This window comes from Tauraco erythrolophus, chromosome 3, assembly GCF_009769465.1.
Source record: "Tauraco erythrolophus isolate bTauEry1 chromosome 3, bTauEry1.pri, whole genome shotgun sequence".
NCBI classification, from domain to species: Eukaryota; Metazoa; Chordata; class Aves; order Musophagiformes; family Musophagidae; genus Tauraco; species Tauraco erythrolophus.
The window spans coordinates 33,045,509-33,072,638 of record NC_141467.1 but is presented as its reverse complement, the minus strand read 5'-3'; the positions used below and the strand labels follow the sequence as shown (position 1 = coordinate 33,072,638).

The window sequence follows — 27,130 nt, the reverse complement described above, 5'->3', positions numbered from 1 at the left end:
CATGTTTTTTCCTACCATTTGAAAAAGCTTTAGCATGTGGTACATTTTCCTTGTGAAGGTATTTGAGCACTGTGGTAAAGCCAACCCTTGCAGATCTTTTTGACAAATTAAATTGATGCAGCTTTTCAAATGTACGGTCGTAAGAGATTTCCTCCAGTCTTGTAATATTTTGGCAGGTCTTTTCTGCACTACCTGACCTTTATGTCAGAGCCACACACCTTGTTCTAGTACCGGTCTCATCAACAGACACAGTAATTGCTTTCCTGTATGCTAATCCTGGTAGTGCATCCAACAGTCACACTGGACATGTTGCACTGGGACCTTATCTGTAATAGTTTGCCTGAAATTCTTTTTAGACAATCTTTTCTAAGACACTAGCTCTCATTCTAGAGGCATGGCTTGTATTCTCGGAAAATATATGCACATTTGGCTGTAAAAGCCTGTTTGAAAGTGTTAATTTTACTAAGCAGTCCAGATGACATTGCAGTTGCTCTCACAGTAGTTTACAAGGTTACCATTTAGCACATCCACAGATTTCATTAACAGTGAGTTTATTTCGGATCTTTGGTAAAAATCTTGAAAGATGCTGAGCCTGCAGTACCCTACAAATCCCAATATCACTAAGATTAACCTCTGAAAAATCTTCTGATGTTTCAAAAGTCAAAAACTATTTATCTGCTTAACGTATTAACCATTTAATAGCACTAGCCATTAGAAGTGTGTACGGTATCAGTCACACGACTCGGAGACCATTTTGCAGTTCCAAGCCTAATCATTAGCAGCTGTAGAGTCATGATGTTTCTGCAGCTACTTTTATCCATATACCTTTAAATCTGACTTATTCAGTCAGATAGCCTTATTCAGGCTATCAGAATTGTTTTATGAGACCTGTGAGACGATTGACATTAAGGATCGCTTACGTACTTCTTTATCAAACGGTTTGCATATCTTTGCTGCTGCTTCGCCAGTGGTCAAAGCTAAACCGTCAAGAGTTGTACAGGTCATTCTGCTTGATCTTTTGAAAACGGTCAGAACACGAGTGCTTTTTTATTTCTCACGAACTTATTTTACATTTAAAGATTTATTAAACACTAGATACTCCCTTAGCCAACTCTGTCAAGATCCCAGGGTGCAAATTAGCTAGACTCTTCATTAAAGAGTCTGGGTTTGCTTGGAACAGAAGATTCCCCACAGACTCGACGAAGAGCCCGCCACGGGATGCGAGTACACCTCGCTGCTTCGAGGCACGGCAGAGACGTTCATTCAGTATTATCGACCGCCCGTGCCGACACTGCCGTAACGTTTAAGAACCGCCCCCACCTCAGAGGGAGTCCCCTTAACCCTTTTGTTTTCCATGATCTTTAACAAATTCCCCTCAGCTGTCCCACGGCCAGCAGCACCCCAAGCGAGACGCCAGCCTCGGCCCCAGGGAGCACCTGAGCCGCGGCGGCAGGTCCCCGTCGCCGCCCCGGCCTCTGGAGCCCCGCTCCGCCGCGCCCCGCCGCCGGCGACACCCTCCCTGCTCCGGTCCGCGACACGGCGCTAGCGGGAGCCTGCCGCCGCCTCATCCCCTCGGGAGCAGCCCCGGGGGGCGCGGCGGGCGGGGCGGCTCTCCCAGCATGCCCCGAGGGGAACGGTCGGAGGATGGATGGATGGATGGATGGATGGGTGGGTGGGTGGGTGCACGCGCGGGGGCGGCACGCGGCGGAGGGCGGGCGGGTACACGCGCTCTCCTCTCCCCCCCGCCCCGCCTCACCGACGCGGAAACCGGCGCCCCGCCGAGCCGCTATAAGCGGCACGCAGGGCGCATGCGCGAGCCCCCAGGAGGGCGGGGGCCGGCGCCGAGTGGCGAGCGAGCTGGTTGCCGGTGCCCGCGCGATCGTCGCCGCTACTCGGGGACCGGCGGTCGCTGCGCAGCGTCCGCGCCCTCTCCCCGCGTTGGGCCGCGCGTTAGTCCTGCCCCGCCATGAAGTTGAGCGGCCGCGGCCGGGGATGCTGCGTGGCCGGCAGCCGGGAGCGCGGGCCGCCGCCGCGGAGCCCCTTCGTGCACCAGCTGCGCCTCAGTCCCCTGGAGAAAGCTAAGGTAGGGGCGCGCAGGGCCCGGGCCCCCGGCTTCCCGCCGCCGCCTTCTTCCGCGCGTCCCCCGCGGCGCATCGGCCGGCGGGCCGCGTCCTGCGGCGGGCGGGGGCACCCTGTCGCCGGCGCTTTGTGAGCCGCCGCCGGGGGCGGCGGGACCGGGGAGAACCGGTGCGTGTGTGTGTGTGCGTGTGTGTGTGTGTGGTGCGTGCGCAAGCCGGGTTGGCGAGGGGTGGGCGGGGGCGGCGCGGTGCCCGGGGCCGGCGGGGGTCCGGGGGCGGCCGTGAGGAGAGGGTCGGTGGCTGCTGCGCCCTCCGCTCGGAGGGCGTGTTCCTTAACTTCTCCAGCGCTGCTTTCTTAAAAAAAAAAAAAAAAAAATGGTTGGTTTGTGTTTTGGGTGTTTGTTTTTTTGGCTTTTTTTGGTTTTTTGTTTTTTTTTTTTTAAATGGGGGAGCAGAGGAACAGTGCCGTGGAGGCACTCTTTTCCAGCGTCAAGTTAAGGTACGTCTGGGCCAAGGCATCCCGTCTGTCTGAAGTTCGGCCTCTGGGTAAATAATCTCAAGCGGCGTAATTTGCACTTTGTACGGGTAGTGTGAGATGACAGGAATCGGTATTAAAATGCACATTTGCAGTTGCACGGCTTCTTTTTGGTTTGGTTTGTGTTTTTTTTTTTTTGTTGTTCTCCACGCCTCTGCCTCGCCTCACACGGTGAGCAGTAGGTGGTTGGATATTCGGAGTGCATGGCCCTTGTCTTGGGCTCTCGGTAAGATCTGGGTCAGCTGCTGGATGAAGAAATACCGTCAAAGGCTCACATTATAAGAGGTTGGCCATTTCTGTTACTTTCATCACTGTAATACTTCATTTCCTTAAAGCTGTTGTTTTGGAGGCCTAACAGGCTACATTATCTATCAACATGGAAATTAAGATCCACTAATATTGAACCTCTTGGATCAAGGCGCTTCAGATCCAACTTAAATTTAATTTGCATTCAGAGCGAAGATCATTGTTGTGTTGCCCTGTTGCTATCTAGATACTTGACACAAGACATGTATGGCCTGATTTACAAAAGATTGGAATGTGCGTCATGTTAAGTATTTAGCAGACATGGAATTCAGAGTAGACTCCAGTGAAAAAAGTTTTTACTTTTTTTGATGGGTTTTCCCAGTATGATACAGTTAAATGCTGAATTCAGTGGTTACTGAGAAATTGTTGTTTGAATGGGAAAAGGGAGAAAAGCTGTATGTCGTTTGCCTCGTTCCGTTTATACCTAGAGCTTCCTCAGTAAATCACATAGTTGTAATGATTTATTTTCCGTGTAACCCTACTTCATTCCTAAAGTCATGTTTTCTATGTAGTTAATGAGGTAGAAGTCTTTTGTGGAGTAGAGACAAGCCAAGATAGCACGTGTTCATATGAACTGGGACTGTGTTAAATTATAACAGTAACAAGGTTTTATTTTGCAGTGCTAATGTATCTTTTTAATGCTGCTTTCTACTTGCTTATTTATAAGGAATTTTAAAAATACTCGTTGGGGGGCAGAGTACCAGTTTCACGGGTTTTGCAGTATTGAGTCTCATACAAGCTGCTGGCATTGCTGATCTGTTGTTAGTCGTAACAAACCTTTAGCTGCTTCACCAGCCAAGTGACTGGTCGTAGAATGTACCTGTCTTCTATGTGGGCTGCCCTGTACATCCATATGAGACATGAGCTTTGCCGCTGGATTTCAAGGATTTGTTATTTTCAATGAAAACTGTAAGATGTGTTTAAAGCTCTGTAGTTTTTTGCAGTGTGGCTTGGTCTTGCTTTTTAAGTGAACAATCATTTATTGATGTACGGTGGCACAGAGTTCTTTAACCTAGCTTTTCTTGCAGTCTTATTTCTGCAGTTATATGTGAGGAAACAGCACACAAGCCGACGTACAGAACTGTGATAGATTTTCTTCTTTGTCTTAATCATGCTCTCCTAACCTCTTCACTGATTAAAATAAAAGTTATGCTTGACAGAGAGGCTGCTGAAGAAGAGTTGTGGAACTGTTCCACTTCTGAGAATTTCTGCTTCTCTCCCAGAAAGGGAGACTTCTTGATCGAGGAGGCTGCTTTACAGTCAATTACAGCAGTGTGCGTTCTCTTCCGTACAGCCCTGGCCTGTTACTGAGGGTTTGGTATGAAGTATTACAGCTGAACTCGCTTCCTGTTCAGCTGTAGGTGCATATTGGGTCACAGTTCTTTCTGTCTGCCTTGTGAATCTCACAGGGGTGAGTTCTGAGATTGCAAAGCCTATTGAGGAAGGTCAGGAACACGTGGGGACTGGAGGTATGTGAAGAAGTTGGTGAGCACAGGGAACTGGGAGACAAGACTGCCATGTCTGATAGTCTGTCAGATAGCCCTGTTATTTTCACTACCACCTCATCCCTCCCTCATCCTGCACTCTACAAGAGATTAGTTTTTGTACTCATTAATGCAACTCAGAGTAAATGCATTTTAGAACATTTCAGCCTGAAACTGTGGGAGTGGGAAAAAGAAAGTAGAAAGTAAGAGGGCAAAACAACTGCAAAGAGGAAGAACAGCAGCAAAAATAAATCCATTTGAGGGCCAAGGAATTGTTCGCGTCATCTTTTACTTGCTTTATAAAACTGAAAGATAACAGGAGTAGAAAAGCAGTAAGGCTATTTGAGAGCTGAGTCTTGTGGCTCCTGTAGAAATGATGGTTGTTTCACGCTGATCTGAGGGTGACAGTGGGGGACGTTCCTGAAGCTACCTGTTTTATTTCAGTACTATAATAAAAATATCTTTTCTGGAAGAAGGACAGACGTAATGTCATTAACAATAAATTTGTTTATCCTACCATCCTCTGGGCACCTATCACGTAAGTCAAAACTCTTGATGCTAGTTACCTCTGCAGAACAGGCAGAAGCATTGCTGGAGCTGTCACAACGTGTTCGTAGCTTTGTTTCCCTGCCACTTAAAAACACAATACAATGCCGTTTTCCTTGCTTCCAGTGTTTCTGGCCCTTTTATTGCACCAGTGCTGGTGTTCCTTTGGTGCCTTGGTGAGCTGATTTGGCTCATTAAACTGGAAGATTATTGTGTTTTTCTGTATTCTGATTGTTTTCTTTTGCTGGGATTGCTTTTCTTCACTCTAATGAGCTGTATTGGCTCATTGCAAGCTCAGATAAGTGCTAGAGCTGACTCAAGGGTAGGATTAAGGGGAGAGTGATCAGGACCACCCTCTTTAGCAGCAATGATCTGTTAGATTGGCTTAGTTGCACACGAAAATTTCTGCTCTTGTGTTTATCTTCAGGATTGTGTCCATCAGGGAACTTGCAGAGTGGGAAAGTGGGTAGTAAGAGAATTGTTCAGAGATGAATTCCTAGCTCTTTGTGTTATCTTTGGTGAATTGAGGCTATAGAGATGATAAAAATGAGGAAGTAAGCGTGGAGCAAGATGTAGTCTCTATCTGATATGTTTAAAAGAAAAATCAAAACCTCTACTAAGTTCATTATTCTGTTTTCTTTGTTCACTATGTGACCATTACTTTGTAATAAGTCATGGAAATTTTGTTGTGAATACACTTTTTAAATTATATTTCTCACTGTACCGCTAATTTCAAAGATGCATTTTTTTTCAGCTTCTCTGTGCATGAGAGGTATGATACTGACTGTCAAGACAGGAAATGGAGATGTACAGAAGGAGAAACGAGGGTACTCTGATTCTCTTGCTCACTGCTTAGATATGTAGGAGCTGATGTTTTGGAGAACTTATGAAATATGAACTTAAGTCCTTTTCAACTTCGTTGTAAAGTTCATTCTCAAATCTGAATGCTGAATATGTAAACAAGAACATGATACCGATTTAGTTGAAGTGACTCACCTTCCATCAGATTGAAGCCCTTCTAGTGGAAGAGTATCGTTTCCCAGGGCAGCCTTCTGTTACATGCTGTAAGACCGTTCTCTCTTTTCCTGTTGTCCATGGGTCTTTCACAGCATACACCTCAACTTCTGAAAAACTAGGTAAGATCCCGTAGACCAACAAATGTTAAATGAGCTGCAGTCAAACACCTCTTGGGAAAATCGGTCATGACCTGAACCTCCTAAGGTACAACTCCAGATGGACCTTTAGGGTTTTTTAAATGTATCTTAAAGGTGGTTTGACACAAGTGTTTACATATGACTTATTACCAGATAGAATTTGTAGTTTTAATAGAAAACGTCTGGATGAATGTCCTAAACATGTAGAAATACGATCACTGAAATAATAAGTCTGTACAAGGTCAGGCCAGGAGTGTGTGTCTCCTGCATTCTGATTTCTGACAGCAACCAGTAGTGACAGGATCTTCTCCCTTTTTCTGTCTGATGCTGACTCTGCTACTGTACATAGGTTTTACAGGGTAGATGCTTTCTTAACTAGGAAGGTGTCTGAATGTAGATGTAGACTGAACTGCTTTTCAAATGTTAGTGTGTTTGTTGATTCCTAACCTTCTTCACGGGCCAAACATAGTTCTCTCTCCTATCAAACTTCTTGTGTGGACAGGTACTGCACTGCCACCTGCTAAAAGGGATGGCTAATGTCACAGCCTGACCCTGTACCACTGTGTGCCTGGAACTGCTTCTTGCTGGACATTTCCACCACTGCTGACTCTGGACACAGAAGACCAAGAGGCCTTTTCTACACATTTCATAGAATCGTAGAATGGTTAGAGTTGGAAGGGACCTCAAAGATCATCTAGTTCCAACCCCCCTGCCATGGGCAGGGAAACCCATTTATACCATCTTTCACAACCTTATGGATTCAACTACTGCATCCTTTCTGTGATGTGGCTCTAAAGTGATCTTGATACAAAAGATTGCTACAGAGATGCAAAGGACCAAATAGCTCACCACCAGTCACCTGCCATTCAGCTTTGCCCTGGTATAGGAGGAGACTTTGAGGAGTGAGAGGGAGAGGGTATGAATCTCAGGAGAGATCCTCACCTGCGTTTTGTTTTCAATCCTCACCTGCATTTTGTTTTCCTTTTTTCCTGATAGCTGGTCCTTCTCATCTTATGAGCCTAGAAGGCAGCTGCTCTCTCTTCAATTTGCAGATAAATGCTCCCCTGTTTGTTGCCAGATGTGGTGGTCTTGTCTATGGATGCAGAGTCGCATGAGTTGGTATGACTTCAGCGCTCAGCTGACCATTGTCAGTTTGGGAGGTTGAACTGGTTCATCTGGGAAACTAGCTTATCTAAGAAAAAAATTCCTTTCTCTTCCAATTCTGCAAACTGAAGCATTCCACCCAGGGACTGGAATCCTATTTTGGGGATTGAGACCAGGTTGTTCTGAGATCATGGTGCCAGTCTGAACCATCACTATAGAATCTGTTGTTGCAGTGGGCTAGTAGCTCAGGATTTGAAACTGGTAACTTAGGCTTTTCTCCTGCTGTGTTTTCCCTGCCTCTGTGCTAAATCTACAGATTTGTGCGGCTACAGGGTGAGTTGGTTATTAAGCTGTTTTGGGAAGTCAGAGGAAGCAGGAACTGATCAATGGAAAGCTGAGCTGCATGATGACTAGATCTCCATCAGGGAAGAGAAGAAGAATATGAATAATCCTTTCCACAGCAGCCTGAAGATGCGTCAGATTAAGCACAATGTGAGACAGCACTTATGCCTCATTACTCATCCTTCTCCAGCCATTGTGCTGCTGAAAAGTGCTTTTCTACCTCATCTGGTGCACCTGTGAATATGTAGCATATTTCCTTTCGAATTCTCTTTCTTTCCATGGCCCTTCTATTTCATAGTGTGATCTTCATCTTCTGCTAGCCTCTGTTGTACAGCTTGAGGAGCACTGGTGCTACCCCAATCAGCTTCAAACAATTTTTAGTTTAGTTCTCTCTCCCTTTGCCAATCACCTGAAGCTGTAACCTCCTACACTTTAAGAGATTTTTTTCATTCTTCCTGTACTTTGAGTGAGAGTGATGGGACTCTTGGCTCCTGGAACTGTTTCCTGGAGCAAGCGGATCATTGCACAGATAGTTGCAAAGTTGTGTTTTTCAAAGTACAGTTGGGAACAACTCAGAACAGCTCAGGAAAGCCCTATGTTGGGGAGAATTCCTCAAAAGAGTGTAGAAGAAGTTCCAACATGACATGTTTTGCACCAAAGTTGAAGGCAGAGGACTGACTGGCTGGGAACTCTGAGAACTAGAGTGCTGGGAGGAGGTGCAGAAGCAACTAGGTTCACTACAGCTTCCCAGGGGAGGATAACTTCTTGAAAACTGCTTACCAGCAGGTTGTGCCTGTTAGCACAGGCCTGGAACATAAATCCGTATGTGTGGCTAGATATTTGTCCAGAGGCGTCTCTGCACAGTATTCCCCACGGTGGTACCCCCACAACTTCTGGTTCCAAGAAGATAAAATAGAGGAACTGGTGCCTGCCCAGTCCTGGAAGAGCTTTCCAAGTTGGGCTCTGTATTGGCCATGTGAATGCACCCTGCTGAAGAAGTGCACATCACTGGCTGTGAGCTGCTTTGATGGACTGACTTGTCTGTAGCGCACTAAGATTTACAACCCACCTATGCTAAATATTTACTTAGTGTGAGGCTGCAGAAAGGGAAAAGAGCATGCGGATGTGTTTGCTGCAAACAGGGTCTGAGGAAGCATGGAAAGGTAAGACTGCGTTCGCTTTAAAGAGCGTGCTGTGTTTCAGCTGTGATCAAGATTGGTGAATACAAAATTGTTACACATACACCACAACTATTTGTTTGGAATTAAAGCATATTCTGCTGGGTTTAACATTAGGTATTTTTGAGTTAAGATCTGTTTCGAGGAATTGCTGGCTCTTTCCATCCAAGATTGTGTAAGAATTACACATTTGTTTTGGATTTTGCAGGTTGCCTTCATGACCTTGACTCTGTTTCCTATCCGACTCTTTTTTGCTGCTTTTATGATGTTGCTGGCCTGGCCTTTTGCATTCATTGCATCAATGGGATCTGATGAGCAAGAGCTTGAAAAGCCCCTCTCCTGGTGGCGAAGGTGAGTCACTGATGGGGTGAAATACTGAGAGAAGCGTTGTTTAGTTCAGCAGTTTGAAATAGAGAAGACTGGAAATACCTGATATCTGTCCCACAGACCTGCTTTTCTCTTCTAAAGAAAAATATAAACATTATTATTTAAACACTTTCTTCAAATGGGAAACTAAAAATATGTCAACTGTTTGATGTAGCAGGTGACCCAAGAGTTGCAGGGAGAAAAACTGGTCTTTTCTGGCCTCATATCTTTGTTGAGGATGTAGTCTGAAGCTTCATTGTGATGTCCTTCAATTTCAATTATTCTCGTAATGTCAACTTCTTGTTATGAAAATTGTCACTACAGAACATGCTCAGATTTCATGTCCAAAATTGTTGTTTTAAACTGCTTCACCCTGTTGTTTGCTATCTGGTGATGAATTGACAAAGCTTGTGTTGATTCTTTGAGGGCTTACCCCATACTTTGGTGCTTATTAGTAAGTCTGTGCTTGCTTTGATATTGGAATGCTAATTAAGGTAGAATGCAAGATAGTGTTCACCCATCCATGAAAACTGCCGTTTGAGGAGCAAGGAAGGAGCGTATTACCTCTTCTGTAGAGAACTTTAAAATTAGGAATTAGCGTGAGGGAAGCTGATTGTATTTTGCATCACAGGAGGGAAGGAGGTTGAGAACCACAGAGGCATGTCACTTTGCATTTCATTTGGAATGACATCAGTATAATGACTAAAGGAATAATGGACTGCCTTCAATCTTGCATACAGTTATTTTGAAGCTTTTTAGATTGTCCCTCCCCTGTTTCATCCAGTTTTCAGTGTCACCCTGCTCTCCAGCCTCCAGTTCCTGTGAGTATAACAATTTGTGATGTTTGGTTTTTGCACTCCATTGGTTCAGAGTAAATGTCTCTCTTTTCATGACTGTCAGACAGTTTAAAAAACAAGCAAACAAAACCTCACAAAAAAAAAACCCAACCTAGAATGCTTGAAGAGGAGATGGGGAAAAGGGAAGAAAGTAAAATATTTCTGAAGCTCCCTGTGTTTGAGTATCTCTGCCCTACGCTTCTCCACCATTTTGTTTCGGTAAATTTGAACCCAAGAATCAGGGTTGTTGCATTCTAGTAGTATCCTAATAGCATTTTTCAGGATTTGTTTTATTAGAGCTTTTTTGGTGTTACTAGAAAGGATTATTAGACAGTGTATAGAAGACGCTCAACTGTCAAAGTCTGAATCAAAATTAATTTAGTGATAAAATAAATTCCAATCTTATTATGATTAAAAAGCATTAATATTCAGGCATGAAAAAAATTTAATGGCAGTGTACCTTGAAAAGTGGTCTTAAATCTGCTGAGAAAGAGACAACAAAAGGTCTATGCCGTGTTTCTGCTCTCTTTAAACAGTATATCCTATCTGTACTTTTGTCGTGCTTATAAAGTTTTTATGTAACGTTTCCTGTGGCAGCGTAACTCTTCTCAACTCTTTACAGGATAGTGGATGTTTTGCTGAAAGCAATCATGAGGATGATGTGGCTTGCTGGTGGATTCCACTGGATAAATGTAAAAGGCAGACGGGCCTTGCCGGCCGAAGCAGCAATATTAACTGTGGCTCCTCATTCTTCCTACTTTGATGCCATTCCAGTAACTATGACGTTTGCCTCCATTGTGATGAAAGCAGAAAGCAAAGATATTCCTGTTTGGGGAAGTAAGTTGATAGATACTTAATTTTTAAAGAACAATTAAAAAATGATTACTTAGGAAGTTCACTGGTTTTGTATGACAAGGCCTGAAACACAAAGAAAATTTTAGTATAACTTATGGTGAGATTTTTTTTTTTCCGGTCTACTTTGTATGTCCGTAGAAAAAAAAGAGAGGGATGTGGGTTTGGTTGTTTTCCCTTTCCCCAAAATTGAATCATTGTACAAAGTCAAAACAATCCTACGGAACTCATGGTTAAATTTGCATTGAAATTGCAACATTTTAAGACCTGACAAATAGAAAAGCAATTTAGGATGGGGCTATAGAAGCAAAGGGTGAGGCTATAGGGAAAGTCCACCAAAACTTCTTTCTTGATGGGAGTTGGGGTGCCATCCCAGAAATGTGTTTTAGGAATGTTGTCTGCTCTGAATAGTACCTGCCTTGAGGGAGTGCTGCTAATCCTTCATGCGTCAATAAGCCTGTTTCGGGCAGGGTGTGAGAGATGAGCAAGATCAGATTGTTGTGCACTCAGATTTAGTCACAAGAAATGCAGATGTCCAAGTCAGTGGTGTTTGAATACTGTCTTTGGAATTATCAGTGTAGATTCTCACAAAGGCTTGAGAGAGACCTGTGATTTCTGGTGCAGTTGTGCCAAAAAATGTGTGAGCTTTTAGGCTTGTAGACTTCCAACCAAAGTCTGTGTGGAAGCATTGTGGAGAAACCCTCCTTGCTGTGTGTAGTTAGAAGAATCTTCTGTGTCTCATTGTGTAGATTTTAATGGTAGTATGAAAAGGACAAAAGATTTTACTTTGGCCTTGGGCAGGGGCTCTTAAATTTAGAAGTCTAAACAAAACCTTTGAGTTCCTTTGCAGCTAAGTGGAATCAGGCTGTTGGTGTTGACATCCTCCCAAAATTTTATTAGACAATGTGGTTTTAAGGTTATGTTTGAAACCAGAAGCTGAGACATGGCCACAAATGGTGAGTGGTTACATATGGAAACCTCATGTAAGGCATCTGTTGGTATAAAGGTGTGTCCGTATCAGGTAGAGCTGCAGTTCTGGTCTAAGCTTTATCTCTGTCATTGAATATTTGACTAATAGAGTTAAGTGAAAGTTTGTGGTAGTGAAAAATCAATGTAAAAACTAATAGATGCTTTGAACAAGAAGGGTTTCGGCATCTGTTTTTAAAAACAAATGTATACAAACAATCATTACATGAAAACAAGCAGAAATTGAACTCCCTTGTCCAATATTGAAAGAAGATATTGTTTTGAGGTGGTGTGTGGACACTCCAGTACAATATAGGTGTTCCAGGCCAACTTGGGATTTAGGAGCAGTCCAGCCATAGAAGTAGGGGCAGATTTATCTTCTTTCTCAGGATACTCAGTTGACTGTTTAATAATTGCTAGATCCAGCAAAATAACGTAGTGCACGTGGAACGCTCCTTCACTTGCAGCTGGGCTGTTTGGAAGATCCAGGCTAGGTGAGGTAACACCAGGCCACGTTGTGTTACTAAAACGCGATGAAAAGGCAGAATGGTGTTTGACAGAATGCTATAATAGCTGCTCAACTATTCCATATAGTAAATTCAGTGGGGATTAGTAGGAAAGCCTGAGGAAAATCTGTAGGGATACGGAGGCTGTAGTTATACTGGATGTTGCACAAATAATGCATATTGAGTAGTTCAAAGTATTTCCTATATACCTAATTTAACTTTGAAGTAACTTTTAAAGGATTCAGTTGAAAGTCTAGACTTATTGCAATAAATTTTAAAAATTACTCACTTGAGCAAAACCAGTTACAGAAAAACAGAAAACCCAGAAAACTACATATAGTGATTTGATGGAATATTACTGGAATGTACAGTGCAGTCAAGTAAATGAGTGTTTTGTCCTGTATAGCTGCATTCACTTTATGTCATGCAACCACAAAAATTACGTAGTCTCTTAAGTGTTTAGACAAATGCCACAGAAATGAGACATGGTAGAAGTCGTAACTGAGATCGAGTTCAAAAAAACTTTTTTTTGAGGACTATTTTTATATAAGCAGCATTAATCACAACAGTTTGTGTTATTAATGTAAATGGACCTAACAGAGGTAAGTAATCACTGCAATGATTAGTTTGGCGTACAATTTAGTGAAAACTTTTCAGTGGAGTAAAGTTGTGATTTTTTTTTTTTTTTTTTTTTACTTTTTGAAAGAAGTTGTCTGTGAAGGAAATGATACTATCCTCTCCTCCTTTGTTCTAGTGTTTTAATACCAATGTTATTTACACTTCTCTACATACACACACAAAATTATTTCATGTTATGAGACCACTGGTATTTCTCTTGTGCTATCTGTGAAAAGGTGGTCATATTTTTCTCAGATTGTGAATTGTCAACACTCTAGACATTCATCTAGAATTTATCCCAGAGAAGTCATCATTGATTTTTATGTTCTTCAGTTTTGCAAATCTTTTAAACTTGTTGTACCAGCTCCAGTGGAGTTTTGGAGCCAGCCATTGATAATCCTAACCTTGCTGTCTCTCAATTGAGTCTTGTTAATGGTCATTCACAATCTTCTGGGAAGTTTTGAATAAAGTACCTTCATTTAACTTTGTGAGCAGGCTTCAGCATGTGAAAAATGAAGCAGCAGAAGACTTTGGATGAAGTGTAGATCTTCAATATCCAAATATGATGTAAATACACTGTTTTTTTGATGTAATGACAGTGTTTATCAGGACATTGTACAGAATGTGCAATGGGATCAGGTGCTTTTGCAGGCACAAAAAGATCTGATTGCTAACTGGTTACCAGGATTGGTTCTGAGAGTACTTTAATAGGTTTCTGGAGCAGCTGCCTGTATTATTGTACCCTTAGTTTGCCAGTCATGGAATATGAAGCTTTTGATGCACTTTTAAGTCCAGATGATTAAAAGCCTGTTCTTTATGGGATTGGAAGTATTTCACAAGTGTTTTTGTGTATGAGTGTTTTATTGCTTTCCAACTTGAAGGCAGCTCTCCTGGACCGCGCAGTCAAATTTCAGAAGCAGACTTAAGTCTTGTGACTGTTTCAGACAACTTCCTTCTTTTTAGGAAAACAAAAAGAAGAAAAGCCAGATCAAAAAAATACTCTTTTGCTCCAACAGAGAAGAATTATGACCTCTTCAGTTAGTTGATCGGTAGTAAAGAAAATTACCCACTTGGCACACACAGAGAGTTAACAAACTCTGGGAGGAACAGCTTGCCGAAATGTAAATGAGATTTCAGCAATCATCAAAAAACCTCCCAATATCTGGTAAGTAGAAAAATGCCAGAACAGATGGAGCACATCACCACAATGCTGAAGAAGGACATGTATTTCTGCACAATGACTTTCCAGAGTTTATGTAGGTTGGAGATGTGACGTTCACTGGACCACTCTAGTGTAAAGTGTGCAGCCCAGAGAAGATGACATCTATGAACCTGTTGTTCCTTACATTGGCTGAAGAAGTAAGATGAGTTCATTCATCAGCACAGATCCTTAAACTTTCCTGTTTTGTCTACTGGACCTCCCTCACTACAAGTCAAGACAAGGTCTTTACATAAATTCTGGACAGTTACACGTCACTACCTTATTTTTGGCTGGTAAAGTAACCTGGATGAAAGTTATTTTTCATTGCTGAAGTGGTCAGTTCTACTGCACAAATACTTCAATAAGAAGGAAAAGGAATTTGTCAATAAATACGATTTGGTGGGGATTTTGTTGGACTACTTTTGTGTTTCAAGTATCTTCTGTGGTATGAATTTTTAAAAACTAAATCTAAGGTGATTAGCTAATTTAAACTTTAAGCAATTTCTCAACATCTGTAACCTCACCCTCTGAAAAGAGAAGTTGGTACCTGTGAAATGAATGGGGGGATATGTTAGCTTAAGTTTATAAAGGGGAAGGAGGTCGTTTGTACTTGACAGAATATAGAAGAGCTATAGAGGAAGGGAGAATCATACTGTGCTGTAAAAATGATCAGTTCTATTTTGGGCAGTGTTTTTCACATCTAGTGGACTTCTGATTTTTTTGTTCAAGCGCATCTTTTAAAAGAAGTGCTTTATAGGCCTTTCTTGAGCATCATGACTAAAAGACAAGAAGTAAGTGATTTAGTGGGAAATATTTATGCTATGATGGCTGCGTATGTTTTTGTCTCAGAACTTAAAAGATGCCAAATTACTTATTCATCAGCTCTGTTATGCAACCTAATCCTCCAGTCCTCCACCCCAATTGCTTTTTCCCAGCCCCTCACATACCTTCCAAGGCACACAAGGAAGAGAACTGTGCTAGACCCACCTGTAATTCTTCAGTGAGAATCTCACATTTAACTACTTCTGAGATTCATCAAAACAGTTCTTAAGTGCCTTTTGAAAAAACCTGCTTTAAGATGAAGGCATCACAGATTTCTTCTCTTCGTATGCTGTAAATCAGCAGCTTAAACACTGTTAAGGTCACCAGCTTGAATGCCAACATCATGTGCCATGTTGGCATTGTAGCCTGTCTGGAGTACACAAATGAGCTCCCCAGTTCTGAGGAGCATTTCGACATTATTGCCAAGCTTATCTATTTCATCCTCTCCTTTAAAAACTTCCGTTTCGAAATTCAATGTTTCCTTCAGGCTGTGGGCACCCAAATGGTCCTCACAGGAGCTCTCTTAGAGACTTAAAATAGTTGCAGTGTCACCCATGTGTTATAGATATGCCTTTATTGCTTGGGTTGGAATGCTGGACTCAGATTATTATTTTTTTTACCCACCATAAATTCAGTAACAATTACATCTCATTTAAGCTGCTGCTGCAATGCCTAAGCCACCATTACTTTTTTTAAGCACCCTAGTTAATATCCTTTATGGAAGTTACAAACTGCAGTATATAAGAAACCTGCAAACCAACACAACTGCCTTCATAAAATACTTTTTAGACTGGCAACAGAAAGCTAAAACATACAGCCATGCCCTCATACAGGTATTGCAGGTGTGAGAGCAAACAGCAATCTTTGTGGTATGAAAAGAGTCTTTGTCCCTCAAGAAGTCCTTAAAGGAAGTAGATCGCATTTTGAAAGACCAACCCAAATACCACAGAATTTACTCTTGTTCTCCTTGTCCTACAGACTGCATGTTTCTTGCCTTTCTCTTTGGAAATAGGGAGAAAAACTTTCCCATTAACACTGCCTCTATACCAGGAATACTTGGTATCTGTTCTGTCAGGTGGTCCATCTTCTGAGCATTTAGTCAAACTCAGAGAACTTGTTCTTGACACATATTTAGCTTTAATGGTTGGTTCAAGCTTGGGTTGAAAAAGTATGTATTTCTGTGAATGGTTGCTGCTCTGATAGGATGCTACTGCTAAATTTACAAATCTCATGTAGAGTACCATGACTACAATAACGTTATTTCTGTAAGAATGGTGGAACTCCAAGTGGAAAAGATCCTAATTTTGATTTAATTCAATTTTGTGCATTGATACAACTTTGTGTATTTGTTGTGTGTGGGTTTGAGGTTTTTTCCCTTTTTAAGATCTCTGTGTCCATATACACAGGAAGCCATGTTATTCTGGAACCTTAATGTTTTTTTTCTCTATAACCTTCTGAAGACTTTTGAGCCCCTTGCAGATTTGTTTTCTTCTTTTCTGTCCAGGAAAGAGCAGTTTTCCTATTAGATACTGCTTCATTAGAAAAGATGCGAGTTCAGAACTTGGTGAGCATGTTCATTTGAGTAAGGCAACTCTTCAGCCTTTAACCTTTGTGGTTTTGTAAGCCCTAAATACAGAATGCACAAAAGGGCAACTGCTGTTAGAAAAGTAATCCATATTTTTGCCCATCGTAGGAAAAATCAAGGAGTCAATACTGTAAATGGGTATCCCGCTGCAAGTCTTGTATTACACAGCCTGCCTCTATGTTAAATGCAAACAGTTGTGTTGGCCCTGCTGTCAGAGGAATGTACATGGTGGGATTTTATGTTGCTCAGAGGAGAGGTGGAGTGGAAGCCTCAGGTTCAGCATTCTCTACTCTTGCAGCAGATCTGTCACGCTGATGCTGTTTCTACAGTGGTGAAAACGTAGCTGCCTACTCGAAAATGTATGTATGGATATGTTTTAGAACAACAGTATTTAGTGCCACATTGCCATTCTGTTGCTCTTTGTGTTCTCTGATGCCTTGTAGACCAGTGGTGATGCTGCCAGTGTAGCTTTATCTACTATATGGTTGTAACTGTCAAGCATAATCTAAATGGTTTGTTACAATACTTTCTTCTATTGTATGTTAAATAGTGCTTTGTGTCTTGATTAGGAATAAGGTTTCCTCACCCACATTTGCCTGGAAACAGAAAGGTGAAATACTTTTTTTTTTTCCTGTTATGCTGAGAAGTTTGTTGACACCAATTTTATGTGTTTGGCTCATCAGAGAAACTTTTTTTTTGCTTATGCATCAGCTGATGCTTGAAATGATTACATGGGAGTTATGGTTCTGAAATCAGTTGGACGTGACACCTTGCAATTAAAGCAATACTGAATTTTCGCAGGTTCTCTCAGAAAAGGCTGTTTCATGCTAGAGCAACTTTCTGTTGGTTAATGTATCTGTGGCATTCTGGCTGCCCTGTGAGGCAGAGGTTTGGATTACTTACTGGCAGTGCTGTTTAAATTACAGGCTCCTGCTTGAGAAGGTGAAGTACAGCATGTGTCACCTGTCTTCAGGACTACTTGCAATGAGCTGAAGTTGGGGATGAGAGTAGCTATGTCAATTACGACTGACACTGCTAGAGAAAAAGCTGGAATAATGATACTGGCAAGGTCAATTTTGTGAATTGAGGGATTGTCTGCCATCACCTACTGGAATTTATAATTTAAGCGTGGTTTTAGTGGAGTGAGAGGAGATGGGCAAGCACATCTTTCAGCATCTCTGAACACTTGAGCCGTGGTCTTCGCTACCTGGTCACAATTGGTCTTGGACAGTTAAATTGATGAGCAGAAGAGGTTAAGATTCCCTTCTATTTATTATGCATAGTGCACAGTGCTGCTTATTTCCTTTAGTTGCTCGGTATGCCAGCTCTCTGAAGCATTTTCATGTGTACTGGTTTTTCTCCTGTCTATTCTTTGCGTCATATATTACAGTACTGTCTCTCCAGCCTTCTTTATGTTTCGGCTTGACTTCTGACCACAGTCTCATCTTGTCCTCCTATTTGGTACGTTTCTCAGCTTCTCTTTACAGACCTTTGGCCCTGCTGCTTATTATTTCTTGCACAGATCAATGTGGGATGGCCTTTGAATTTTCAGATTCCTGTGTATTTACTGAACGTGAAAATATGTGGAGAGAGTAAAGGTCTATGTAGCCTTGTATTCTGTTTTCAAAAGCGGTTATGAAAAGAGTTTATGAGAAAAGGCAAGTACAGAGCTAGTCTTCCCTTGATATGTACTTTCAGCTTCTTACTGATGACAGAGTTTCAATTTTACTTAAATTGCTGAATTTAGCCACTAAGGGCCTGGTAGTTGGTGTCTGACAGGATCTTAAGTTGCTGTTTAACATTAAAACAAGAATTCTGTCAGCTTTTTAGTCTGATCCCTAAGGAAGTAAGATTTAATATGATCACCCTGTCTATTAGGCTAAGATTTGATGTGATGGGTTGAAATAGTGATGGCTTCACACATATCTGAAATATGTTAATAGTTTAAAAGACACTAAGTTCTCCAAGCTCCATGAAAATAGTGTCTGAACCATAAGAGAAGAAACAAGCTTACCTTGCAACCTATTTTGTATCAAGTAATTCAACAGGCAGGACAAATCCATAGGAAACCAACCTTTCCGTTGTCTCTGTTCTTTTTCAGCATACCGTAACAGTTTTTCTCTTCGTGTGGGTGTGTTGCTGTTCATGGTGTTGTCCATTTGTAAGATAATTTGCAGTGTGTTATTCTGGCGCTTGGTAACATTGCAGTAGCTTGCTTTTGGGAAGGTTGTAACAGAAAAGCTCCCAGGTTAACCCTGCTTGCTTGTCCAGTTTTTAGATATAGTTTACATTAGTGGTTAGAGACTCAAAACTGGTAAGTTGTCTATAGTCTGATGTTTCTGTCATACTACCCTAAGTAAAAACTATCTGCCTGCTAATTTTGTGTTATAAAGAAGATCCTGCTTGTAGCATATTCTCAGATAAGAACCTCAGAGCTCTAGAATTATCTTTTTCATTCCTTGGCCTGAAGTAACCTGAATTCCATCATTTGGGCCTACTGTAGAAGAAATTTCAGGGCGATGGCTGAGGATGCTTGAGTCTCTTTTTGCTTTCTTTTACTCAATAATCTTGGGTTTGTTACAGAATAGTAATTTGCAGCAGTAGGGGAAACTCAGGACTACCATCACTAAGAAAAAAAACTGAACAGAGGTATGAAGCCAAGTATGATTTCCTTTGCATTTCTTTTTCCTTGTTCTTTTGTTTCTTTTTCTATTTTTCTTGTGTATGGTTGTTTGAGGGGGGCGGGGTGTGTGTGTGTATGTGTTTTTTTTACCTTCCCACAGTAGTAACCCTGGCTGGTCCATGATGATCTTTGCTCCCATAGCAAGCATTGTTCTATGGATGTTGTCTAAGAGCAGGCATATAGGAAAAAGTGAAAGAGTATAGTAACTTTTATTTGATATACTGTTTCCTAAGCTTTGGCAACTTGTGAGATAAAAGCAGAATTTCAGAGGCTGGCTGAATGTTTAGTAACTTTCTATAAGGTGTTACAGATTAGTCTCGCTGAACCATTGAAGGATTTTGTGGGAGTTGCTGGCTAAACTGCCAGTGGGGTAACACTAGAACCAGCATCTTTTACTGAGTACGGGACTGTAATTCCTTACACAGTTTTGCTTTCTTCACGTTTCAAGCTTTGGCTGATCCATCAATGCAGCAACATGATCCTTCACAAAAGAAAATTATGGAACTAGTGTCAGGAAACTCATCTCACGGTAGTTGGAAATATCAGAACTATATTTTAGGCAAATAGAAGAGCTAATGATTTAGTGACTCTTGAACCTTCAAATAAGATTAGAAGATAAAAAAATGATAAGGTATTTGAAGTCAACCTGCTTAAATAAAAGCATGAAGTAGTATAGCTGAAGATGCTTCTCTTGTAGTGCTTTTTGATACTGTAAGAGAGTTGTATATGCTACTTATTATTTTGTAAGTGGGCCTCAGTGTCTTTGTGACAGAAATGCATAGAGAGCATATTATGGATTGATTTCTCATTCTTACTCATGCTTTTTTTGTGTCTGGCTATGTAAGATGTTTTTCATTGAGCCAGGGAGAGTGTGCCTGATATCTGAATCATAGACTGGCTTTGATTGGAAGGGACCATGAAGAGCATCTAGTTCCAGCCACCCAGCCATGGGCAGGGACACCTTCCACCAGGTTGCTTAAAGCCCCATCCAACCTGGCCTTGAACGTTTCCAGGGATGGGGCATCTACAACTTCTCTGGGCAACCTGTTCCAGTGCTTCACCACTCTGAGGAATTTCTTCCTTATATCTAATCTAAATCTACCCTCTTTCGGTTTAAAGCCATTGCCCCTTGTCCTATCACTACATGCCCTTGTAAAAAGTCCCTTTCCAGCTTTCTTGTAGGCCCCCTTTAGGTACTGGAAGGCTGCTAGAAGATCTTCCTGGAGTCTTCTCTTTTCCAGGCTAAACAACTCCAACTCTCTCAGCCTGTCTTCGTAGGAGAGGTGCTCCAGCCCTCAAATCATCTTTCTGGCCCTCCTCTGGGCTCATTCCAACAGGTCCATGTCCTTCTTATGTTTGGAGCCCCAGAGCTGAAGGCAGTATTCCAGGTGGGGTCTCACAAGAGCAGAGCGGAGGGGCAGAATCACCTCCCTCAACCTGCTGGCCACGCTTCTTTGGGTGCAGCCCAGGATATAGTTGGCTTTCTGGGCTGCAGGCGCACATTGCCGGCTCATGTTGAGATTCTCATCAACCAGCACTCCCAAATCCATCTCCTCCAGGCTGCTCTCAATCCATTCTCCACCCAGTCTGGATTTATGCTTGGGATTGCCCCAACCCACATGCAGGACCTTGCACTCGGCCTTGTTGAACTTCATGAGGTTCTCACAGGCCCACCTCTCCAGCCTGTTAAGGTCCCTCTGGATGGCATCCCTTCCCTCCAGCATGTTGACCACACCACACAGCTTGGTGTGGTCAGCAAACTTGCTGAGGGTGCACTCGATCCCACTGTCCGTGTTGCCGTCAAAGACGTTAAACAGCACCAGCCCCAGTACTGACCCCTGAGGAACACCACTCTTCACTGGCCTCCACTTGGACATCGAGCTGTTGACCACAACTCTTTGAGTGAGACCATCCAGCCAATTCCTTATCCACCGAGTGGTCCATCTATCAAATCCATGTCCCTCCAATTTAGAGACATGGATGTCATGTGGGACAGTGTCAAATGCTTTGAAGGAGTCCAGGTAGATGACATCAGTTGCTCTTCCCTTATCTACCAATGCTGTAACACCATCGTAGAAGGCCACCAAAATTGTGGTTAATGGTTTGTTGTTACTGAAGCCATGTTGGCTGTCGCAAATCACCTCCTTATTTTCCATGTGCCTTAGCATTGTTTCCAGGAGGATCTGCTCCATGATCTTGCCAGACACAGAGGTGAGACTGACTGGCCTGTAGTACCCCCAGGTCTTCCTTTTTTCCTTTTTTAAAAATGGGGCCTATGTTTTTCCTTTTCCAGTCGGTAGGAACTTCACCGGACTGCCACAACTTCTTATTTATGATGGATAGTGGCTTAGCAACTTCATCCGCCAGATCCCTCAGGACCTGTGGGTGCATCTCCTTAGGTACCGTGGACTTGTGCACTTTCAGGTTCCTTAGGTGGTATCAAACCTGATTGTCTCGTACCATGGGTGGTTCTTCATTCTCCAAGTCCCTGCCTTTGCCTTCTGCAACTTGGGCAGTGCGGCTAGAGCACTTACCAGTGAAGACTGAGGCAAAGTCGTTGAATACCTCAGCCTTCTCCATATCCCAGGTAACTAGGTCTCTTATTTCCTTCTGGAGAGGGCTCACCTTTTCCCTAGTCCTCTTTTTGTCAACAGTGTACCTACAGAAGCTTTTTTTGTTGCCCTTGATGTCCCTGGCCAGATTTAACTCTTATTAGGGCTTTCGCTTTCCTAACCTGATCCCTGGCTGCTTGGACAATTTCCCTGCATTTCTCCCAGGCTACCTGTCCTTGCTTCCACCCTTGGTAGACTACTTTTTTTTTTTGTATGAGTTGGTCCAGGAGTTCTGCGTTCATCCATGCAGGCCTCCTGGTGTTTCTGCCCAACTTCCTCTTTGTTGGGATACACGGCTCCTGAGCTCTCCTGCTCTCCTGAAGTCCAGGGTAGTGAGCTTGCTGTGCACTGTCCTTGCTGCCCTAAGGATCTTGAACTCCACCATTTCGTGATCACTGCAAAGGCTGCCCTTGAGCTTCATGTTCCCCACCAGCCCCTCTTGGTTGGTGAGAAGAAGGTCCAGTATAGGACCTCTCCTTGTTGGTTCCTCTGTCGCTTGGAGAAGGAAGTTCTCATCAATGCATTCCAGGAACTGCCTGGATTGCTTATGCCCTGCTGTGATGTCCCTCCAACAGATATCAGGGTGGTTGAAGTCCCCCATGAGGACCAGGGCTTGTGAATGTGAGGCAGCTCTTATCTATCTATAGAGGGTCTCATCTGCTTTGTCTTCCTGGTCAGGTGGCCTGTAGCAGACCCCCACAATAATATCACCTGTCCCTGCCCTCTCTTTAATCCTGACTCATAAGCTCTCGTTCAGCTCCTCATCCATTCCCAGGTGGAGGTTCGTGCACTCCAGCTGGTCTTTGATATAGAGGGCAACACTTCCTCCTCGTCTCCCCTGCCTGTCCTTCCTGAAGAGCCTGTATCCTTCCATTCCAACACTCCAGTCATAGGAGCCATCCTACCATGTCTCTGAGATGCCAGTAAGACCATAGCCCTGCAGATGCACACACATCTCTAACTCCTCTTGTTTATTCCTTGCATTACATGTGCGTGCATAGAGGCATTTAAGTTGGGGCCCCTAATGAGGCTGACTTACTGGTTGGGGTGTCTGGGTTCCTTTGTGCTACTCTTCAAGTGCACTCCTGCTGACTTGTGATCCTTCTCCAGGCTCTGGCCATCTATTGCTGGTACGGGCATCAAACTGGTAGGAGTGGGATGGATTGAGGTTCCCCTCTCCTGCAACTTGAGTTTAAAGCTCTCTTCACCAGCTTGGCAAGCCTATGACCGAAGATGCTCTTCCCCTTCTCTGGCAGATGGACTCTGTCAGCCCCTAGTAGACCAGGTTTCTCAAACTGAGTCTTGTGGTCTAAGTAGCCAAACCCCTGACTGTGGCACCAGTCTTGTAATCATTTGTCAATCTGCCAGATTCGACTGGCTATTTCAAACTGCTTCCCTTTGGCTGGGATGGTTGATTAAAAAAACGACCTGTGCTCCAGTGTCCTTTACTGCTGCTCCCAGGATTCTGTAATCCTTCTTGGTGCTCCTCAGACTGCTCCTAGCTGGTCACTGATGCCCATGTGAAACAGCAGCAGCAGATAATGGTCAGTGGGCTGTATGTGGCTTCATAATCTCTCGTTGACATCCCTCATACAAGCCCCCATTAAGCAGCACACCTCTCTCGAGTGCATCAGGTGGGTAAGTGGGTGCCCCTGTACGTCTCAGAGAAGAATTGCTCACCACTATCACCTGTCGCCTTTTCTGAGTTGTGCTGGTTGTTACACAGGGAGCAGATCAGGCTGCCTTATTCAGCTCCAGCCTCTCTCCTGATGTGATGGGGGTCTTCAGTCTGCAGAGCGGTGAAGCAGTTCTGCAAGTGCGCCTCAGGCTTCGAGGGAAGTCTGTTCCTCCTGCTGGTCCTTGCCATTGCAAGCTTCCATTCTATCTAGTATAAGGAATAGCCAAACAGGTGATGGCTCAGAAAATAAGCGTGGTTTTTCTTTTGATGATGCTGATTCCCCAGAAAAGGTAGTGTAATCCATGTATGGCGTACCTTTGATGGTGTACCTTCAGTGAAGCTGAGCTGTCATGGAAGACAAAAGCTCTAAAGACAGTGCCAGTTGGACCCACAGGATGTCTTTTGGAAGCACTTGCTTAGGGAGATTCCTGCTATTTTGCTGAGTTGGGGGTGGCTATAGATTTTGTGATTTTTGTGATAGGAGGAAATGGCCTATAGTCAGCCATAGCTGCTTTGTTGCTAAAAGCTATGCATAAAATGTACAACCATGTTTTCAGTTATCTGTGATGTATGTGTATTGGTCTATTAAAAATTGAACTAGTACAGAGTGCCAAAATTGTGAAAATGGTTTTCCTCACAGAAATTCATGAAAATATTTCAATAAAACTGCAGTAATTCAGCGGAGTATTTAATTTTTCAGTGTAGTATATTAAAGTAGTTATGTACTTGTACCAAAATTTTTGTCCAGAGGACTACTGGGTGAGGGAGTGAATCTTTTCCAAACAAAGGTGAAGTAAAAGCTGGTTTACTTGTTTTCATTTTCCCTCCTCTTCAGCTCTAATCAAATACATCCGACCAGTATTTGTATCTCGGTCAGACCAGGATTCTCGCAGAAAAACTGTTGAAGAGATAAAGAGGCGTGCGCAGTCTGATGGTAAATGGCCACAGGTACTGTATACTGCTACTGTGTGACAGATGGTATTTGGCATTTCCAGGCTTTGGAGATATGCAGTTTACTTTTTTCCTTATGGGATGCTTTAGATGGTTTGTGGGGGATGGTGTTTCCTCCCCTGCTTTCTAGAAGATACAATGTAGGATTCTTATCTGTGCAAAACACCAGCTTTTCGTTGCAGTATGTTTCAAGGGGAGGCTGGGTAAGTACACGGAAAGAGCTCTATGAAGTGATGCTAAATGGACAGACCGTAGCAAGTTTTAAAAGTCCTCCAAGAAGAAAATAAATCAGGTGCTCAGCAGAATTACCTGGGAGATTGTTGTGTGTTCTTGACCTTCTCAAGATTTGGCGAACTGTCGTCATTGGAGATGCGATACTGGCCAGGACAGCCCAAGCAATTAAAATATTCCAATAACTGGAGTACACCTCTGTTGGACCATGTGATGAAAGCATTGCTAAAACAAGTGGCTCGGGGTTTTTTTTGTGTGCATGTGAAATGTGACTATTTGTAATGTGCCTTGGAAGAAAGTAATGGGAAGGAAGGGATGACTACCTAAGGTCTCGGTTTTCTAGAAGCATGTGATTACTTTGAAAATTTGAAGCATTCTTCTTGTGAATTTTTGAGATTAGGATACAGTATGTCTTTCATGGCATTGTTTACTACTACAGTGGTTACCTCCGCATACTGGACCACAGAAATGTTATAGACAGTTATAAACAATGTGACAGGTGATACATAGTTTTCACATTGTGACTTTCATCAATGGATTTCAAAGCACTTTAAAATAAAAGATTCTTACTTACAGATGAAGAAACTGAGTTGCAGAGCTGAAGTGATTTCCAGAATACCTATCAAGCTAGTACCAGAGTGGGCAATAAAACTAGTAATGTTAATTCTAGTCCGTTGCTTTGTTCTCTTATAATATGTATTTATTTCGTTTAAATATCTTGATCTGTAACACAACAGAATTTCAGGAGTTCGTGGCTTTTTGCTGTCCAAAACGTTTTTTTTTTACAATATAACCTCTTCCTCTGAATTTGGTTCAACTTGAGCATTTTTTTCCTTGTTAGAGTTCTGTTTAGATATTTTCAGCCTCTATCATTCTGACATCTGTGCACATGCCAAGTAAAAAATGCAAAAAGAAAATAAGTCTTCCTTTTCTTAGCCTGGAAGCAGGAATTTTATTTTGGTGCAAAACAGAATATGGTATTTTTACCAGCACCAAAACCTTTTGTGAAAATTCTCTTGCACTCACAAGTGTTTCTGGTTGCTGTCAATGTTTCAATCAAATAGAATTATCATTGGAGGTCAAGAAAGGCAAATTCACAGATAAAGAAAAATATTTTTACCATTAAGACAGAACTTTACTTGACTTCTTTACTGAGCACTGTTTTTTCCCTGAAAACTTTTTTTACTATATTCAGTTAATGTTAGCTTTGAAAAGATGTGTTTATAAATAAATCCACATTGTAATAGTTCTTAAAAGTCAACTTTTTTTTTACTTCAAGATAATGATATTCCCAGAGGGCACTTGCACAAACCGATCCTGTCTAATTACATTCAAGCCTGGTAGGTATGATGCTCATTTCTCTGTTCTCTGCAGAATGTTCTTGTATCTTCGTTTTCTGAAATACCACTTGCATTGTAATTTGCTTGCTGTTGCAGAAGTTGAGTTAATCTTGCAGTAGGGTGGAATTGGAATAGAAATTTTCTGATGCTACAAAAGGATTGTAGTTCCACTGTTTAGCAAAACGTTTTTGATAATTCAGATTCTTTTCTTGGCTTCTGAGATGCATATGACCTGGAGGACTAATGCCTCTTACTGGGTTTTTGTTTGTGGTTGTCTTTTTCTTTTTTTTTTCCCCTTGCCTCCTCCATTTCCTATTTTGGGTCTGTCATGCAGCATGGAGATACCTTAAGCTTTATAGTGTATCTATTTCAGGCTACTGCAGCATTTGTTGCTGTGTTGTGTGTGGTTGATTCCCTTCCAACTCTTCTGTTGAGTTGCATTCTGGTGAAGATGGCACCAGCATCTTGCTAGTAAAGCACTGTTACAGAGACTGTAATTTTTTACATTATTTTTTTTAACGTCTACATTCTATGCTCTTCAGTTAGTATCACCTTTTTAGCTTACATTAGTCGAGGGTGTAACACTAAACATTGTTGCAGCTGTAAACTGCAGTTACAGTAGGGAGAAATGCCAATACTGCAGTGAACCACCGATGTTTAATGTAAACTTGCCTTTATGATGTAGGTAGGGAGATGGGGAACGAGGCAGTTGTGAATGTGTTTTTTGACTCTTCCTAGGTTTCTGTGTAGCTCGTTGTGTTCTGGTCCTGCTGTCTGTCTTCTATTTTGTGTTGCTTACAACTTACCTATTGCTGTTAGAATATCATGCAATGAGTCAGCATTGTGATTCCTTGCACTGATTCATTTTGCTGAAGGAATCTCAGTATTGTCTCCTGAACAAACACTCAGAAAGCTTTTCTTCCTCCCCTCTCAGCTTTTACCTTTTTAGATGAATGAGTGGCGGTTAGGAGAAAGAACATCCACTTTCGCTCTTTTCCTCTCCCTCTCTCTCTCCACCTGAATCCTGGCCATGCTTTGAAAACCAGCCTGAATCCTTCATTAAAGCCTTGATTTCCTGCCCTCCCTCTGTGCTATAGACATTCCAGGCATCATATACTTTCTGCCTCAAATCCCCACTCTACCTTCTCTCTTCTGG

General features: G+C 42.5%; 1 protein-coding gene across 1 annotated transcript in view; it reads left to right on the top strand.

The window, feature by feature from the left end:
* Window positions 1–1,966: 1,966 nt before the first annotated feature.
* The window catches only part of LPCAT1 (lysophosphatidylcholine acyltransferase 1), a 66,395-nt gene continuing 41,231 nt past the window's right edge, over window positions 1,967–27,130 (top strand). The window contains 5 exon segments of the mRNA XM_086609128.1: window positions 1,967–2,083; window positions 8,936–9,078; window positions 10,552–10,766; window positions 24,288–24,400; window positions 25,914–25,974. Coding sequence (XP_086465254.1) covers window positions 1,967–2,083; window positions 8,936–9,078; window positions 10,552–10,766; window positions 24,288–24,400; window positions 25,914–25,974 — 649 coding nt within the window.